Source organism: Salmo trutta, chromosome 18 (genome assembly GCF_901001165.1).
Source record: "Salmo trutta chromosome 18, fSalTru1.1, whole genome shotgun sequence".
NCBI lineage: Eukaryota > Metazoa > Chordata > Actinopteri > Salmoniformes > Salmonidae > Salmo > Salmo trutta.
The window spans coordinates 20232125-20250758 of record NC_042974.1 but is presented as its reverse complement, the minus strand read 5'-3'; the positions used below and the strand labels follow the sequence as shown (position 1 = coordinate 20250758).

General features: G+C 42.2%; 1 protein-coding gene across 1 annotated transcript; it reads right to left on the bottom strand.

Annotated features, from left to right (window-relative positions):
- Nucleotides 1–237: 237 nt before the first annotated feature.
- On the bottom strand, nucleotides 238–11674 carry LOC115152964 (rho GTPase-activating protein 22). Its single transcript, XM_029697919.1, has 8 exons — nucleotides 11484–11674; nucleotides 7572–7697; nucleotides 5116–5332; nucleotides 4800–4932; nucleotides 4632–4705; nucleotides 3884–4005; nucleotides 1840–3025; nucleotides 238–1564 (listed from the first exon to the last, which is right to left on the bottom strand). The coding sequence occupies exons 1-8, from the start codon at nucleotides 11533–11535 to the stop codon at nucleotides 1384–1386; spliced, it is 2091 nt and encodes a 696-aa protein (XP_029553779.1). The 5' UTR covers nucleotides 11536–11674; the 3' UTR covers nucleotides 238–1383.
- Between the last annotated feature and the right edge of the window lie 6960 nt (nucleotides 11675–18634).

Here is an 18634-nt window from a genome sequence, read left to right as displayed (position 1 = left end):
TCCCTATAGGCCCTGTTTATGTTTGGAACTGGACCCATTCCCTGGCTGTGGTCAGGCCTATTGCACACCAGAAACAAGGCTGCATTCAGGAGGGTACAACATTGTGGAACGTGCAAATAGATATGGAAGCATCTCAGTTCTTATTCAGTTCTTACTACAGACCTACAGTAATGTACACACTGGAAACGGTCGGTCAATGTCAACCTGCAACTTCTGCAAATAAAGGGTTGAATTTGATTCTGTTTGAATTGTTTTTATTCTCAACGCATACTTCTTGTAAGGACATTAGTTGATAATGACAAATGCTCAGAGGCTTTCACTAGAGTCTGGTCAGTTTGTGTCTGTACAAAAGTCTGTACCTGATATCGCTATGATAAACAAGGCCTGTATCTTAAATCAGAAACAACAGTCAGCAAAATGTTCTGTAGTGTGGTGAAACCGTGGCATGGTAAAAGTCGTCTATTTCAGAAGAGAATTCAAGTACGGGAATAGAGATACATCATCTCTCAGACCAGAATATTTAGAACACCTGAGAGTTTATTTTTTAACAGTACAGTGTTAGCTCAGTAAGTATCACATTTAACCATTTAGAGGTTCATCTTTAAAGAGATCACTAACAGTCTAGTACACACAGAGGTGGTTTCCCAGACAAAGATTAAGGCAGGGATTCAAACCTATCAGTAGGAGATCCGTGTTATAATGCGCTTGACATTTAAAGGTAATTTCCGATTTAGCCAACATACCACCAACATACCACATTTACCACAAACGCAGGACAATTACCTTTAAGAGGTGCATAGCCAACAAAGTGCGAACGGACTGAATCCTGGCGTAACCCTAGTCCTGAAATAAACTCAATGGGCCATCTCCATTGAAAGTGCTTCATAGTCCAGGACTAGGCATAATCTGTTTCTGTGAAACTGGCCCACAGTTACCAAGAATGACGATGCATACAGAGTAATAGACAGCAGTAGGCTTCAGATAAGAAACACATAAAACCCCTTCTGTATCACAACAGTCTTGAGAAACCTCAATGAATACTCCAGGGTCCGGTTTCATGAACACATATTAAGCCTAGTCCTAATGCACAGGCGGAGAGATACTTAGGTTGTGTTTATTAGAGCACACAGTAGCAAAACATTTTGCAATGGAACACAAAATATAGCATTTCTTATTGAACAAGCTCAGTTAGTACTTTCCTGTTTAATTAAAGACTTTTTCATTATTTTTCTTATTTTTTTTCTGAGTGTAGCAGAATTAAACTCATTGGTGGCTAACCTCACCTGAGACCTGACCTGTGTTAGCTCCCATAGTGAATGCCTAGGCTTTAGCTCGGTGGGCTGACAATGTCAGCTCAGGTCTAGCTGGTTTGTGTGCCAGTGGTCAGGTCTCCCAGAACTTTTTCTCTTTCTGCAGAAGAATATTCCAAGTCTCTGCATCCTGCCTTGCGCGTTTAGAGTTCCCCAGTCGGATCTCCAGCATGCGGAACCTCTTCTTCTCCTGGTTAAGATCCTCTTCTAAACGACCAGACTGGAGACGAAGACCTGAACATGACTCCTCCAATCTGGGAAGAAAGAGAGAGAGGGTTAGAGAGTACAGCAGACACACATGGATGTGTACACACACACATAAGTCCTCTGTAGTTCAGTTGGTAGAGCATCGCTAGGACAGTGGGTTTGATTCATGGGACCACCTAAATGTAAAATGTTTGCCTGCATGACTGTAAGTCGCTTTGGATAAAAGTGTCTGCTAAATGACATATATTATATTATGTGCACACATGCACACATAACACAACATACTGTACCATTACCATTGCAACAAGAAGTTCGTTTTTACTTGCGTATTTGTGTCTCATAGCTGAACCTCTGTCCCCTCAGCTCCTCCTTCAGATCTGTCACCAGTCTAAACAGACCCTCGTTGACCCCTGACCTCAGACCTGTGATGTCATCTCCAGGGTCACCCTTGCTGCAGCCAGCGCTGCTCACACACAGCTCCAGAGCAGAGCTACTCGACCCAGCCACCGAGGACCCCGCCACAGCCTTGCCGGACCCTAACCCAGAGTTCAGTGTGGTGCGATCAGTTCCTGTAGATTCAGCCAATGAGATCTCACAGGAGGTCCATGGGGAGGGGCTTCCACCGGGCAAGCTCAGACTGCAGGAAGTGGTGGTAACGTTGTCATAGGTCGAGAGCCTGTTGGAATGGGAGGAGTTTTTGACAGAGATGGAGGGCTTTATATTGGGAAAGGAGGAGTCTATACTAGAATAGGAAGAGTCTATATGTAAAGGAGATGAGTCTTTTAGCGAGCTTCTTTGAGAGTGTGAATAGCATTTTTTTGACAACGAGGACCCAGTATAGGAGTCTGGCAGAGAGTCTTTATGTGTCTCTGTCAGGGAAAGCGAGGACTCTTTGAGTCGTTTGCCGGTCGAAGCGGTCCGTCGGTGACTGTGGAAGGGTGACAAGTCATTCATCCGCCAGTTGCCCCCGGTGACAGTCGACATGTCAACTGCTGACCCTCCTATCTTCCCCCTCACCCCTATTGACCCAGACCCGCCCTTCAATGAGGACCTCCATGAAGACAGGCTTTTGGACTGTTTACTGGGACAGAGGGCTGCACCACTTCCGCCCGAGAGCTTTCTTTCGTTCTTTCCTTCACTCTTTCTCTCCATCTTTCCGTCTGTTCTTCTGTCACTCTTTCCCTCAGAATACCCCTCTTTTCTTCCCTGGGTAGTTGATCCAGGGTGGTCAGTATCGAGAGAGGAGCCACCGGAGGTTGGGATGGGTTGAAGTGGTTCCTGACTTGGGGTGTTAGGGGTCTGTCCCAGGGAGGGATAGGACTGGATGGGGTTGGTGGGGCTCTCCTGTGAGAGCCACTCCACCATGCAGTGCTGAATTGGGGGGGGCTGGAGATAGGGAGTTGGAGGAGGGGCAAATTGGTCCTCCCTGGGAGTCTCTGCCTCTCCCTGGTACAGACGAGAGTGTTCACTGATCAGTATGGTCATCAGGTGATGCACCTGGGAACTACCTGCAGGGTAGAAAAAAAGAAAATCGTTATTGATAGGATTTATATATAGTGTTTCTCCAGACTCTGAAAATGCTTTCTCCAGCCCAATGCTTCAGATTATCAAAACAAAAGTGACAGGGTTGCCGATTAGCTGAGAAATAAATTACGCATACTGGCTTTAAACTCTGGTTAAACAATTACTCCTTTTCACTGACATTGTAAAAGAAAAGATAGAACTTAAATGTTGCTTCCTCTTATCATTTTACAGCAGGTATATCTCACTGGTCATCCCCAAAGCCAATTCCACTTTGGCCGCCTTTCCTTCCAGTTCTCTGCTGCCAATGACTGGAATGAACTGCAAAAATCCCTGAAGCTGGAGACACATATCTCCCTCACTAGCTATAAGCACCAGCTGTCAGAGCAGCTCACAGATCACTGCACTTGTTCATAGCCCATCTGTAAATAGCCCATCCAACTACCTCATCCCCATACTGCATTTATTTATTTATCTTGCTCCTTTGCACCCCAGTATCTCTACTTGCACATTCATCTTCTGCACATCTACCATTCCAGTGCTTAATTGCTTTATTGTAGTTACTTTGCCACCATGGCCTATTTATTGCTTTACCTCCCTTATCTTACCTCATTTGCACACAATGTATGTAGACATTTTTTTCTATTGTATTATTGACTGTATGTTTGTTTATTTCATGTGTAACTTTGTGTTGTTGTATGTGTCGAACTGCTTTGCTTTATCTTGGCCAGGTCGCAGTTGTAAATGAGAACTTTTTCTCAACTAGCCTACCTGGTTAAATAAAGGTGAAATAAAAAATAAAAAATATCACGTGTCATTCGAGTGGAACATGCTTTGGTATCTACCCTCCATCATGGTTTGTGCATCCTCCATCTTGGGTCGGAGGATGTTGGGTCCGAACACAGTGGCCAGGTTCTGAACACTCATCTTGTTCTGACTGGAGTGAGACTGAACCTCATCTAGGAATCTATAGTGCAAATACACAGAAACACACACACGCACGCAGGTTTGCACACACACACACACACACACACACACACACACACACACACACACACACACACACACACACACACACACACACACACACACACACACACACACACACACACACACACACACATATATATATAAAGGCTGGTAAGCGTAAAACACATAGAAAAAAAGCCCCCTGAAGGACATTTTATTTCATCCAAGATTGTCTGAATATCAAATTTCTTGTATGTTCAGTATGATACAGACTGAGACAGATTTAGTATGAGAGGTGGTGGTGAGTCATGCTGTTTGCACCGTCTGTGTGATCTGCCTTGTTCTGCTGCCTCAGCTGCCTTCTGATGTCATTAAACACCTATAGATAGTATTAGGTAATGTCATTAAAGATTTATATCAGAATGATGATGTCATTGAAGATGTATTGATAGTAATCATAGAGATGGAAGCCAGACATGTATTAACATCAGTATCTATAGAGATTATGTTATGTCATTATGCATTAATAATATTTACAGAGATGGAGGAGACTAGATAGAGATACTGTAGGAGAGACTCTGCAATACTCAGTTCTCATAGATGACATAATTATAATCTGTTTACCTGCAGATGTATTTCAGGAGGTTGTAGTTGACCTGAGGAAGAGTCCTCACCTGCCTGCCCAGCTCAAAGATCCCCTTCAAAAGGACACATGTCACTATCATTATTCATTAGGGTTTGAATGAGAGCATTACTACTTGAGGCTCGTGTCACTCTCACACACACACACACCTCCTCCTTGTCCTTTGTCAGTAGCTGAGCGGTGGAGAGGAACTCTGTGTATTTGTTGAAAGGCACCACAGGCTCCGGCAGCTCTCTGAGGTAAAGCTTCAGCAGGGATGCCACCGTGTGGACATCAGTGTTACTTTCAAATCAGGACAGGTCAGGGTGAGAGGTCAGTACAGTTCACGGTCATACATTGTGTTTTCCTCTTTACATGATAATATTGAAATATTCTGTATCTGTAGATAATCTGTTACACATCATTATAACTGAGCCCATCTACCTGTCCGTGTTGTGTGTGTGGTGTTACATAATTTTGTGTTACCTATCAAATAGTGGTTTCTCCCCGCAGTCGAAGGCATCCTGCAGCTCTCGTACATGATTGGTCTGTCCAGGCATTCTAAACAGCCCCTCCTCTGTGAGGCCGTGCAGGTGTATAAAACACACACACCGGTGCACCAGCAGAGGCACCACAGTCTTGCTGCTGCTGCCACACCCACTCTCACACTGCATTGTCTCTTCCAGATGCTGCCCGAAGATACCTAGAGCAATGGCACCCAGATTCCAAGCAAACACACAAACGCAGGCACACACACACACACACACACACACACACACACACACACACACACACACACACACACACACACACACACACACACAATAAACTGGCTGTTACATGATGTTACATGGTGTGTGTGTGTGCGTGTGCGTGTGTGTGTGAAGGTATGTGTGCATGTACAGTGGCAAGACAAAGTATGTGAACCCTTTAGAAATACCTGGATTTCTACATAAATTGATCATCAAATTTGATCTGATCTTCATCTAGGTCACAACAATAGACAAATACAGTCTGCTTAAACTAATAACACACAAACAATTAAACGTTTTCATGTCTTTATTGAGCACACCGTGTAAACATTCACAGTGCAGGGTGGGAAAAGTATGTGAACCCTTGGATTTAATAACTGGTTGACCCTCTTTTGGCATCAATAACCTCAAACAAATGTTGTCTGTAGTTGCGGATCAGACCTGCACAACGGAATATTGGACCATTCCTCTATACAAAACTGCTTCAGTTTAGCAATCATCTTGGGATGTCTGGTGTGAACTGCTCTCTTGATGGCATACCACAGCATCTCAATCGGGTTGAGGTCAGGACTCTGACTGGGCCACTCCAGAATGCGTTTTTTCTTCTGTTGAAGCCCTTCTGTTGTTGATTTGTTGCATCACCCAACTTCTGTTGAGCTTCAATTGGCAGACAGATAGCCTAACATTATCCTGCAAAATGTCTTGATAAACTTGGGAATTCATTTTTCCGTCGATGATAGTAAGCTGTCCAGGCTCTGAGGTAGCAAAGCAGCCCCAAACCATGATGCTCCCTCCACCATACTTTACAGTTGGGATGAGATTTTGATGTTGGTGTGCTGTGCCTTTTTCTTTCCAAACTTAGTGTTGTGTGTTCCTTCCAAACAACTCAACTGTTGTCTCTCCACAGAATATTTTTCCAGTAGCGCTGTAGAACATCCAGGTGAACTTTTGCAAACTTCAGACGTGCCGCAATGTTTTTTTTGGACAGCAGTGGCTTCTTCCATTGTGTCCTCCAATGAACACCATTCTTGTTTAGTGTTTTACGTGTTGTAGACTCGTCAACAGAGATGTTAGCATGTTCCAGAGATTTCTGTAAGTCTTTAGCTGACACTGTAGGATTCTTCTTAAACTCATTGAGCATTCTGCGCTGTGCTCTTGAAGCCATCTTTGCAGGACGGCCACTCCTAGGTAGAGTAGCAACAGTGCTGACCTTTCTCCTTTTACTGTGGACTGATGAACATCAAGGCTTTTAGAGACTCTTTCCTGCTTTGTGTAAGTCAACAATTCTTAATCTTAGGTATTCTGAGATCTCTTTTGTTCGAGGCATGGTTCACATCAGGCAATGCTTCTTGTGAATAGCAAACTCATATTTTGTGAGTATTTTTTATAGGGCAAAGAGGCTCTAATCAACATCTCCAATTTCGTCTCATTGATTGGACTCCAGGTTAGCTGACTCCTGACGCCAATTTGCTTTTGGAGAAGTCATTAGCCTAGGGGTTCACATACTTTTTCCAACCTACAATGTGAATGTTTAAATTATGTATTCAATATAGTCAAGAAAATACAATAATGTGTGTGTTATTAGTTTAAGCACACTATGTTTGTCTTTTCTTGTGACTTAGATGAAGATCAGATCAAATTTGATGACTTATTTATGCAGAAATCCAGGTAATTCCAAAGGGTTCATATACTTTTTCTTGCCACTGTTTGTGTCTATGTGTATGAGAGAGTGTGTGTGTATGTGTGTGTGTGTGTGTGTGTGTGTGTGTGTGTGTGTGTGTGTGTGAGTGTGTGTGTGTGTGTATGTCTGTGTGTGTCTGTGTGTGTGTGTGTGTGTATGTCTGTGTGTGTCTGTGTGTGTGTGTGTGTGTGTGTGAGTGTGTGTGTGTGTGTGTGTGTGTGTGTGTGTGAGTGTGTGTGTGTGTGTGTGTGTGTGTGTGTGAGTATGTCTGTGTGTGTCTGTGTGTGTGTGTGTGTGTGTGTGTGTGAGTGTGTGTGTGTATGTCTGTGTGTGTCTGTGTGTGTCTGTGTGTGTGTGTGTGTGTGTGTGTGTGTGTGTGTGTGTGTGTGTATGTCTGTGTGTGTCTGTGTGTGTGTGTGTGTGTGTGTGTGTGTGTGTGTGTGTGTGTGTGTGTGTGTGTGTGTGTGTGTGTGTGTGTGTGTGTGTGTGTGAGAGAGAGAGAGTGTTACCTCCTCCTAGCGGGGCCCGTATAGCTCTTCGTATGGCTCTGACCCACTCCTCCATGTCTCTCTGAGAGTAAGCCATCAACAGGAAAGACTCGCTCAGACCTGAACGATCCTTCTTTCCACTGCCGCCTACAAACAATCACACACACACACACACATCAGTGGAGACTCCTCAGGAGGAAAGGGAGGACCATCCTACTCAGTGAATTTCTGAAAAAGAAAAATAGTGAAACATAAAAAAAGTTAGACTTTTTTTTAGATACAACTATACTAAATATATACACGTCACCAAATAACTTATTAAAACACACTGTTTTTGCAATAAATGTCTACAGTAGCCTCAACAGCACCCTCTAGGGTAGCACCATGGTGTAGCCGGAGGATAGCTATTTTATGTCCGCTGGGTACATTGATTTCAATACAAAACCTAGAAGGCTCATGGTTCTCACTCCCTTCCATAGATTACACAATTACTTTGACAACTTCCAGAGGACGTCCTCCATGTTGTCCAACCAATCAAAGGATTAGAGAATGAATCTAGTACTGAAAGCATGAGCTACAGCTAACTAGCACTGCAGTGCATAAAGTATGGTGAGTAGTTGACTCAAAGAGAGAGAAAGACAATAGTTGAACAGTTTCTTAAAAAATTAAGGAGAAGCATCAGAGACAGAGAGAGATAGATATATTTTGTATTTTTTCCCCCCTTTTAGTTTACCTTAGAGATAATGCAGCTAATTTAGTCTACTCAACAACCTGACTCAAATGGACAATTTATTTATAATTATAATTAAATATAATGAATTATATTTATGTTAGGTAGCTGGCTAAGGCACTGCAACTCATCCAAGTCAAGGTAAGCTGTCGGTTTTATTAATTTATTGCCACCGGGGCCCACCGGTGTAACTGCTAAACTGTTGCTGTACACTGTACTAAGTCATTGTACTCGTGGATTGGATTGTGGGTTTACTAACGCGTTAGTTCTACACTGAACAAAAATATAAACGTGATGCAACAATTTCAAAGATTTTACTTAGTTACAGTTCATAAAATAAAATCTGTCAAATAAATAAATGAGGCCCTAATCTATGGATTTCACATGACTGGGAATACAGATATGCATCTGTCGGTCACAGATACCTTAAACCAGTCAGTATCTGATGTGACCAGCATTTGCCTCATGCATCGTAACACATCTCCTTCACATAGAGTTGATCAGGCTGTTGATTGTGGCCTGTGGAATGTTGTCCCACTCCTCTTCAATGGGTGTGCAAAGTTTGTGGATACTGGCGGGAACTGGAACACGCTGTCGTACACGTCGATCCAGTGCATCCGAAACCTGTTCAATGGGTGACATGTCTGGTGAGTATGCAGGCCATTGAAAAACTGGGACATTTTCAGTTTCCAGGACATGTGAACAGATCCTTGTGACATGGTGCCGTGCATTATCATGCTGAAACATGAGATGAGGGTGGCGGATGAATTGCATGACAATGGGCCTCAGGATCTCGTCACGGTATCTGTGTGCATTTAAATTGCCATCAATAAAACACAATTGTGTTCGTTGTCCGTAGCTTATGCTTGCCCATACCATAAACCCACAGCCCCAACTGGGCACTCTATTCACAATGTTGACATCAGCAAACCGCTTCCCCACACAATGCCATGTCATCTGCCCGGTACAGTTGAAACCGGAATTTATCCATGAAGAGCACACTGGCACACTTCTCCAGCGTGGCATTGGCCATCAAGTCAGTTACGACGCCAAACTGCAGTCAGGTCAAGACCCTGGAAAGGATGACGAGCATGCAGATGAGCTTCTCTGAGATGGTTTCTGACAATTTGTGCAGAAATTTTTCGGTTGTATAAACCCACAATTTCATCAGCTGTCCGGATGGCTGGTCTCAGACAATACCGCAGGTGAAGAAGCCGAATGTGGAGTTCCTGAGCTGGCGTGGTTAAACATGGTCTGCGGTTGTGAGGCCAGTTGGACGTACTGCCAAATTCTCTAAAACAACGTTATGGTAGAGAAATGAACATTAATTTCTCTGGCAACAGCTTTGGGGGACATTCCTTGCAGTCAGCATGCCAATTGCACACACCCTCCAAATTTGAGACCATTTGACAAAACTGCATCTGTTTAATGATCATGCTGTTTAATCAGCTTCTTGATGTGCCACACCTGTCAGATGGATGGATTATCTTGGGAAAGGAGAAATGCTCACTAACAGGGATGTAAACAAATTTGTGCACAAAATTTGAGAGAAATAAGCTTTTTGTGCATATGGAAAGGGGATATTAGGGATATTTAATTTAAGCTCATGAAACATGGGACCAACACTTTACATGTTGCGTTTATATTTTTGATCAGTGTAGTTTGTTGACTATAACGTCAATATGTTGACAACGATGTAGGCTGTGTTGCGGTTAGCGGTTATGGTATGAAGGTTTGGCTTGGAGAAGCTTTTGCACCTGGTCACAGAGAGCGATTGTGTTGTGCACTGAAGTCCACAAGATGTGAGAAGGAATTATACAATGAGCAAAGTGATGAATCTGTATGTGGCTGCTATGAACGTGAACTGTGAGTGATCAGGGGTGTATTCATTCCACCAATTGTGTTGCAAAATGTTTCTTAAACTGATGCAAATGGAATGAAATGGCAAGGGACCCACCTGAATTTGTCCAATAGAAACTTTTGTTTTAGTTGAAAAATTGAACGTTTTGCAACTGTTTGGACTAATGATTACACCCCAGATCAGATAGATGCAGGCAAGAGTGTGCAAGGCGGTATTTAATGTGTCACTGTCTGTCACCTTGATTACTCCAATTTGTCTCTCGACATGTGCACCTACGTTATAAACGTTAATTTGTAGCTAGGTTGTAGCAACCTCATGATGGGTATAAGGCAAATTCCAATATCATGTAGTAGGCTAAACCTATCGATGTTACATTGAGCTGGGTGAATGGAATCTGAATGACAGTCATCCAATATGCTGTAAGAGAAATAACGCCATGCTCAAAAAAAAGTAATCGCCCTCCCTATCCCTTGTTGCATTTGTTAGTTTTACATTCACTGTCTCCCCTTCCCTTTCAGTCCTGTCTGTCTGCCTGCCATTCTCTCTCTCGTGAGAGGATGGGCACCCTGTTTTTGTTTTGGTAGTAGTTAATGGCCCAAGGTGACACTGGACACACACGCGTTCTCTCTCTCACACTCCAGTCCCAGAATGAAGCAGTCACATGCGCGGTCGTCTAGCAACCAGTGGGTGTTGACGTTACTGACATTCATGTGGTTTATATAGGCTGTCAGTGGCTGTTCATGAATGCCGGTCAACAGGGTTAGCACTTTCCCTTCTCTGAACAGAGGGACAGACAGATTTATCACCTGAGTTGGAGGGAGGGAGGGTCAGCTAGAACACATACATACACCAAAGCCAAATGTATGTGTAAATACAGTAGCAGAGAAGGTGGAAAGAGCCCAGATTAAAGTGATTGATTTGGATATTCTGTTATGTATTAATTGTGATGATACTGCATTCTTGATTGTTCTGTCAGAGACACATGCAACCCCCAACAGTAAGTAGTGACAGGGTGTGTGTGTGTGTGTGTGTGTGTGTGTGTGTGTGTGTGTGTGTGTGTGTGTGTGTGTGTCCGGCTGTTTGGTGTGTGTATTTGTGTGTGTCTGAACACATACGAGCAGTTTAGAGTTCTGTTGCTTCTCTTCTGGTTGCTCTGCTGCTTCACACAGTGATTTACAATTGAGATAACCACACATTGCATGATTGTCGCTGAACATATACAGAATCCTCAATAACCTGTTCACTACCTAAACACTGCACAGACACAGCACACAGAGGCAGGCAGGCAGGCAGGCAGGCAGGCAGAAAGACAAACAGACACGCACGCACAAGGTGCCCTTACCCACAGTGTAGACCATCTGGGGTTTGTGGAGCTTGCAACAGTCTTGCCCCATACTAGCTCTGGAGAAGCAGGGCCAGACAGGCAGGCGACAGTGTAACAACGGGGCAACCGAGCAAGGAAAGAGGGCGAGGGTAGCCGACAAGAGAGTGCACACCCAGCTGGGTGACAGTCACAGAGCAGCGAGAGCAGAGCAAGTGGAGAGGTTGGTAGGGGAGAGAGGACGAGGGGAGAGGGGCTACAGCTGTGCCATGTCAGTTATCAGCTGGCTGGCTTTGCAGGGGGTAGAGTCCACAGTCCACACGCAGCCAGGTGTGTGTGCCAAGCAGGGCTGGTCCTGTGTGCCAGCAGGCCATGACAGGACATAGAGAGTTAGCAGCCCAGTGTAGCACAGTACACAAGCCCACAAAGTCCTTATGTGTCCTCTTACAAGTCATGTTTCAAATCTCCTTTCAAGTCCCCTTACAAGTCATACAAAAAGTAATCTTCATTTATTCAATTCATGCATTCATTGATTCATTCAGAAAAAGGAAGTTGTTGTTTTTTTCCCTTCTTTTCTTCCAAATGGCCCCCCTTCTATCTTCTTCCTCTCTCTTTCTCTCTACTTCACTGTTGTTCCTTTCTCACAGACAAAATAGCTTGCACAAAATAGCTAATCTTTATCAAACAACAACCAGTGTGTGTGTGTGTGTGTGTGTGTGTGTGTGTGTGTGTGTGTGTGTGTGTGTGTGTGTATTTCCACAATACCACCATGCCTACGCTGCCATGTTTAGAACCGAACTAAATAGATCCCTTGTTGGAATGTCTGACATCTTGTTTATGTTATGCAAGTTATGTTTCATTCAAAGTATTGAGTGTATTATGCACTGCACAATATTAACCAAGACCGATAACTTTATAGTCTGTGAACTGCTTTGCTACCCAGAGTTCCCTGAGAAACTCTATAATTTCATAATTTAGGCTTTACATGGGTCTTGTTCAGCATAGGGCACACAGTAGTAATATATTTTTAAACGGCAAACAAAAATGAGTGCTTCTTGATGGATAAGTTCAAGTAGTACCTCATCAGAGGGAAGGGTTAGATACCACTATGGTGACTTACCTGGAACAGTCTCAAACAGGTGGCACCAGCTTCATCCTGATTGGCAGACAGCTTGCTGACCTGACTGCCCTGGAGAAGGATGCATCCCTAAGAGAGAGACAGAGACAGAAAGGAGAGAACAAAATATTCATGTTGGAGCATTGTGTGGTTTGGTAAAACAAAATAGAAACATTACTTATGTCTCTGTTTGAAATTGATATATTTTACACAGAGGGAGACATGTTGTGCATGACAAACATTACAGAAGCTTTCCCAAACATTACCGACTCCATTATCTGCTTAAGTCTTGGCAGGAGTCCAACTGAAGGAGTATTGAAGGCAGAGAGATGGATGACTCAGGAAAACATCTCTACATCAATTTATCCCTTCCATCTCTTCTGCATTACCATGCCCTCCAGTATAGGCAGGTCTGGGGTCAGATACTAAAGACTCTGACTTATAACCCAACCTAGCCAGAGGCCAACCAGTTACCACATTGGCAGTCAAACAGCCAGCAACTATACAGCCTGCAGAGCTGGAATGGTGGAGCCAGTTACCACATAAAAATGTAGCCTTCATAACTAACCAGTGTGGCTGGATAACTAGGTACACAGAAGCCAGACTGGAGGAGCCAGAGATACAGAGAGAGATAACAGATCGACTGGCCTGAGGAGACACTTACATGGAGATACAACAGAGTCAGTGTCCTGTTTCTGATATTAGAGAACATATAATTAACTATTTTAGAGAGTATAATACAGTCCTAATATATGTAGAATGACCTGAAAAGAGAAACATGAACATTAACCTGAAATGGATAGGGGGCAGTATTTTCACGGCCGGATGAAAAAACGTACCCGATTTAAACTGGTTACTACTCTTGCCCAGAAACTAGAATATGCATATTATTAGTAGATGTGGATAGAGAACACTCTGAAGTTTCTAAAACTGTTTGAATGGTGTCTGTGAGTATAACAGAACTCATATGGCAGGCAAAAACCTGAGAAAAAGTCAACCAGGAAGTGTAGGATCTGAGAAATGTAGTTCTTCTTTCTAGTCCCTTTCAAAACTACAGTATCTGTGCTGTTACGTTGCACTTTCTAAGGCTTCCATTGGCTGTCTAAAGCCTTCAGAAAGTGAATTCAGCCTTCTCCTGTCTCTGGGCAGAGTATAGGAGCTCAGTTACTGAGTGGTCTGCCTGAGGACAAAGGGATTGGATATGCACGTTCCCGCGAGCACGCTGTTTTTTCTTTTCCTCCTTGAATGAATACACTATTGTCCGGTTGGAATATTATCGCAACTTTACGTTAAAAATACCATAAAAATTAATTTTAAACAGCGTTTGACATGCTTCTAAGTACGGTAATGGAACATTTGGACTTTTTGTGTCTCAAATTGCACTCGCGCGTTACCCTTCGGATAGTGACCTGAACGCACAAACAAAACGGAGGTATTTGGACATAACTACGAATTATTTCGAACAAAAAACACATTTTTTGTGGAAGTAGCAGTCCTGGGAGTGCATTCTGACGAAGATCAGCAAAGGTAATACAATATTTCTAATACTAATTCTGAGTTTAGTGTGCCCCGAACTTGGCGGGTGTCTGAATAGCTCACCGTGATGGCGAGCTATGTACTAAGAATATTGAAAAATGTGCTTTCGCCAAAAAGCTATTTTAAAATCTGACACAACGATTGCATAAAGGAGTTCTGTATCTATAATTCTTAAAATAATTGTTATGTATTTTGTCAACGTTTATGGTGAGTAATTTAGTAAATTCACCGGAAGTTTTCGGTGGGAATACATTTTCTGAACATCACACGCCAATGTAAAAAGCTGTTTTTGGATATAAATATGAACTTGATTGAACAAAACATACATGTATTGTATAACATAATGTCCTAGGAGTGTCATCTGATGAAGATCATCAAAGGTTAGTGCTTCATTTAGCTGTGTTTTGGGTTTTATTGACATATATGCTTGCTTGGAAAATGGCTGTGTGGTTATTTTGGCCTATGTACTCTCCTAACATAATCTAATGTTTTGCTTTCGCTGTAAAGCCTTTTTGAAATCGGACAACGTGGTTGGATTCAGGAGAGGTTTATCTTTCAAATGGTGTAAAATAGTCGTATGTTTGAAAAATTGAAATTATTGGATTTTTGAGGTATTTGTATTTCGCGCCATGCGATCCCATTGGCTGTTGGTTAGGGGTTCCGCTGGCAGAACGGGGTTCCGCTAGCGGAACGCCTAGATGTAAGAGTAACGCATATAACCTATATCCAGCCACAAATAACCACTGATCACAATCATTTTCAAGTAAAATATGATTTAAATAGCAGCTATCTGGAAAATCAGGGCTGCTAAGAAAAGACAAGTGCATGAACGACAAGTTCAATTGGTAGTACACCATACAGTCTATGCCCAGTCTCAGTCTTCAGATTTACTTCCTCCGTGTCCATGTCCATGTCCATGCAGTCATGCATGAGTTATGTCACTCTGTCGCTAGCGTTTTCAGTCTGCCAAAACAACCTTTGTCTAAATAACTTTAGCCATTTTCCACTCAATCAGTCACTAACACTCGATCACACTGACAGTCATTGCATTTTGGTACACCAGAAGTACATTAATTTCCAATGGAACGCTGCGTTTGCCTTGCAGAATTGCGTTGCAGAGGCAGTGCGTTCTGTGTGGTGCATACGTTGGTTTTATCGAACATATGCATTAAACTTTATGCATAGAATGCTTGATAGAAATGGTAGCAGAAGGTGAATGTTGAACTTTTGTTGCACACATATCCAGACGATGCTGCGTACCATTTTGCGCAATGACACTGTCGGTGTGATCGAGGCTTAAGTCGCACTAGAAGACCTGTAAGTTGCCACGTCTTGACACTTGCTCACGTTCTGGTGGACTTCACGTGCTGGTGGTGGGAGAATGAACCAACTGGATGGTTAATTACTTTATTATCAAATGAGGAGCCTTATCACACAGTAAGACTGGAGGGGACAGTAAGACTGGAGATGCACAGTCATGAGACTTCTCCATTGTTTTCTTTCAGCCTTTGAATGAAACCACGTTGCCCGGTTGGAATATTATCGCTATTTTACGAGAAAAATAGCATAAAAATTGATTTTAAACAGCATTTGACATGCTTCTAAGTACGGTAATGGAATATTTTGAATTTTTTTGTCACGAAATGCGCTCGCGCGTCACCCTTCGGATAGTGACCTGAACGCATGAACAAAACGGAGGTATTTGGATATAACATGGATTATTTGGAACCAAAACAACATATGTTGTTGAAGTAGAAGTCCTGGGAGTGCATTCTGACGAAGAACAGCAAAGGTAATCCAATTTTTCTTATAGTAAATCGGAGTTTGGTGAGGGCCAAACTTGGTGGGGTTCAAAATAGCTAGCCTGTGATGGCGAGCTATCTACTCAGAATATTGCAAAATGTGCTTTTGCCGAAAAGCTATTTTAAAATCGGACATAGCGATTGCATAAAAGAGTTCTGTATCTATAATTCTTAAAATAATTTGTTTTTTGTGAACGTTTATCGTGAGTAATTTAGTAAATTCACCGGAAGTTTGCGGTGGATATGCTAGTTCTGAACGTCACATGCTAATGTAAAAAGCTGGTTTTTGATATAAATATGAACTTGATTGAACAAAACATGCATGTATTGTATAACATAATGTCATAGGAGTGTCATCTGATGAAGATCATCAAAGGTTAGTGCTGCATTTAGCTGTGGTTTGGGTTTATGTGACATTATATGCTAGCTTGAAAAATGGGTGTCTGATTATTTCTGGCTGGGTACTCTGCTGACATAATCTAATGTTTTGCTTTCGTTGTAAAGCCTTTTTAAAATCAGACAGTGTGGTTAGATTAACGAGAGTCTTGTCTTTAAAATGGTGTAAAATAGTCATATGTTTCAGAAATTGAAGTAATAGCATTTCTAAGGTATTTGAATAACGCGCCACGGGATTCCACTGGCTGTTGAGTAGGTGGGACGATTTCGTCCCACATACCCTAGAGAGGTTAACCCCTTATCCTACCTCATTTGCACACACTGTATATAGACTTTCTCTATTGTATTATTGACTGTATATTTGTTTATTCCAACACTGTGTTGTTGTTTGTGTCGCACTGCTTTGCTTTATCTTGGCCAGGTCGCAGTTGTAACTGAGAACTTGTTCTCAACTAGCCTACCTGGTTAAATAAAGGTGAAATAAATAAATAAAAAAGAGGAAAAAAAGAGCATGAGAGAGATCAAACAGCAATAGAAAGGGTAATGTCTTGTCAGAGGCAGGATGGATGTTATGGAGAGTTAGAGGTCTTCTGGCCTCCTCAACCTGTACAGACTCCTTTCTCCCATCGTAAACACTCTGTATATAGAGCAGGCCATAGAGGACATTCAATAAAATGATGTGACATAAATGGCTAAACCGCTCAGATACATACAGGCTCAGATGACTACTGAATCATCATCCTCTAATCTAGTAGTAATATGGTATGTCCTTGTGGGATATTGAGGAAATCAGTGATAGTAATGGCAGATGACTGGATGTGGTTCTGCTATAAAGGAGCAGGTCAGAGAGGTAACGAGAGGTAGCTAATGATAACGTGTCACGAAGGATGTTTCACACAGTGAACCCCTCTCGCCTAATAAGTAATGTTGCCTGAGACCTGAAGACTTGTGTTTGTGCCTAGTGCTAATGCCTTTTTAGCTCAAAGGGCATGTAATTATCCAAATGACATTGCGGTTATAAGCTAACACTAGTCACTTACCAATGGTTTACACCACCAATAACAAAGGCAAGCATCATCATTTCATCATATTTAACTTTAATTTAAAACAACAATGACACCTAGGTTAAAAATAAATGTTCTAGTGGGAAGTATTAAAAAAAACTGAGGTAACAATTCAAGTGAACAGTTATCTCCAATGAAGCAGTTTTAAAATACATCAGTGCATTAAAATGTGAAACAGAGAATGAACGCCACAGGATATACTAGTTAAATAGTGGGATCCTTCACAGACCAGGCAAAAATCAGTCAGTTATTCCTAAACTAGCTACATCGTTGTAGAAGTACTGTCGGCTTTAAAATAGCTCAGAGCATCACATAAAACAGAGAACTAGCTCCAAATGCATACATAGGAAATGCTTACCAAGACAGACAGGGGTTAAGTCAGTGCGTTATGTGAGGAGTTTGACATGTTGTTTTGTTCGCTGGCAAGACTTCCACATTCATTCTACTATAGTCTATATATTAAAAGTATACATTTTTCAATACCTACACCACCTTTCAAAAGTTTGGGATCACTTAGAAATGTCCTTGTTTTTTAAAGAAAAGCAATTTTTTTGTCCATTAATATAACATCAAATTGATCAGAAATACAGTGTTGACATTGTTGATGTTGTAAATGACTATTGTAGCTGGAAATGGCAGATTTTTTTATATGGAATATCTACATAGGCCCATTATCAGAAGGCCAGCATCCTGGAGTCGCCTCTTCACTGTTGACATTGAGACTGGTGTTTTGTGGGTGCTATTTAATGAAGCTGTCAGTTGAGGACTTGTGAGGCGTCTGTTTCTCAAACTAGACACTAATGTACTTGTCCTCTTGCTCAGTTGTATACAGGGGCCTCCCACTCCTCTTTCTATTCTGGTTAGAGCCAGTTTAAGCTGTTCTGTGAAGGGAGTAGTACACAGCGTTGTTGAGATCTTCAGTTTCTTGGCAATTTCTCGTATGGAATAGCCTTCATTTCTCAGAACAAGAATAGACTGACGAGTTTCAGAAGAAAGATCTTTGTTTCTGGCCATTTTGAGCCTGTAATTGAACCCACAAATGCTGATGCTCCAGATACTCAAGAAGTCTATAGAAGGACAGTTTTGTTGCTTCTTTAAAATCAGGACAACAAGTTTTCAGCTGTGCTAACATAATTGCAAAAGGGTTTTCTAATGATCAATTAGCCTTTTTAAAATGCTCAACTTGGATTAGCTAACACAACGTGTCATGGGAACGCAGGAGTGATGTTTGCTGATAATGGGCCTCTGTACGCCAAT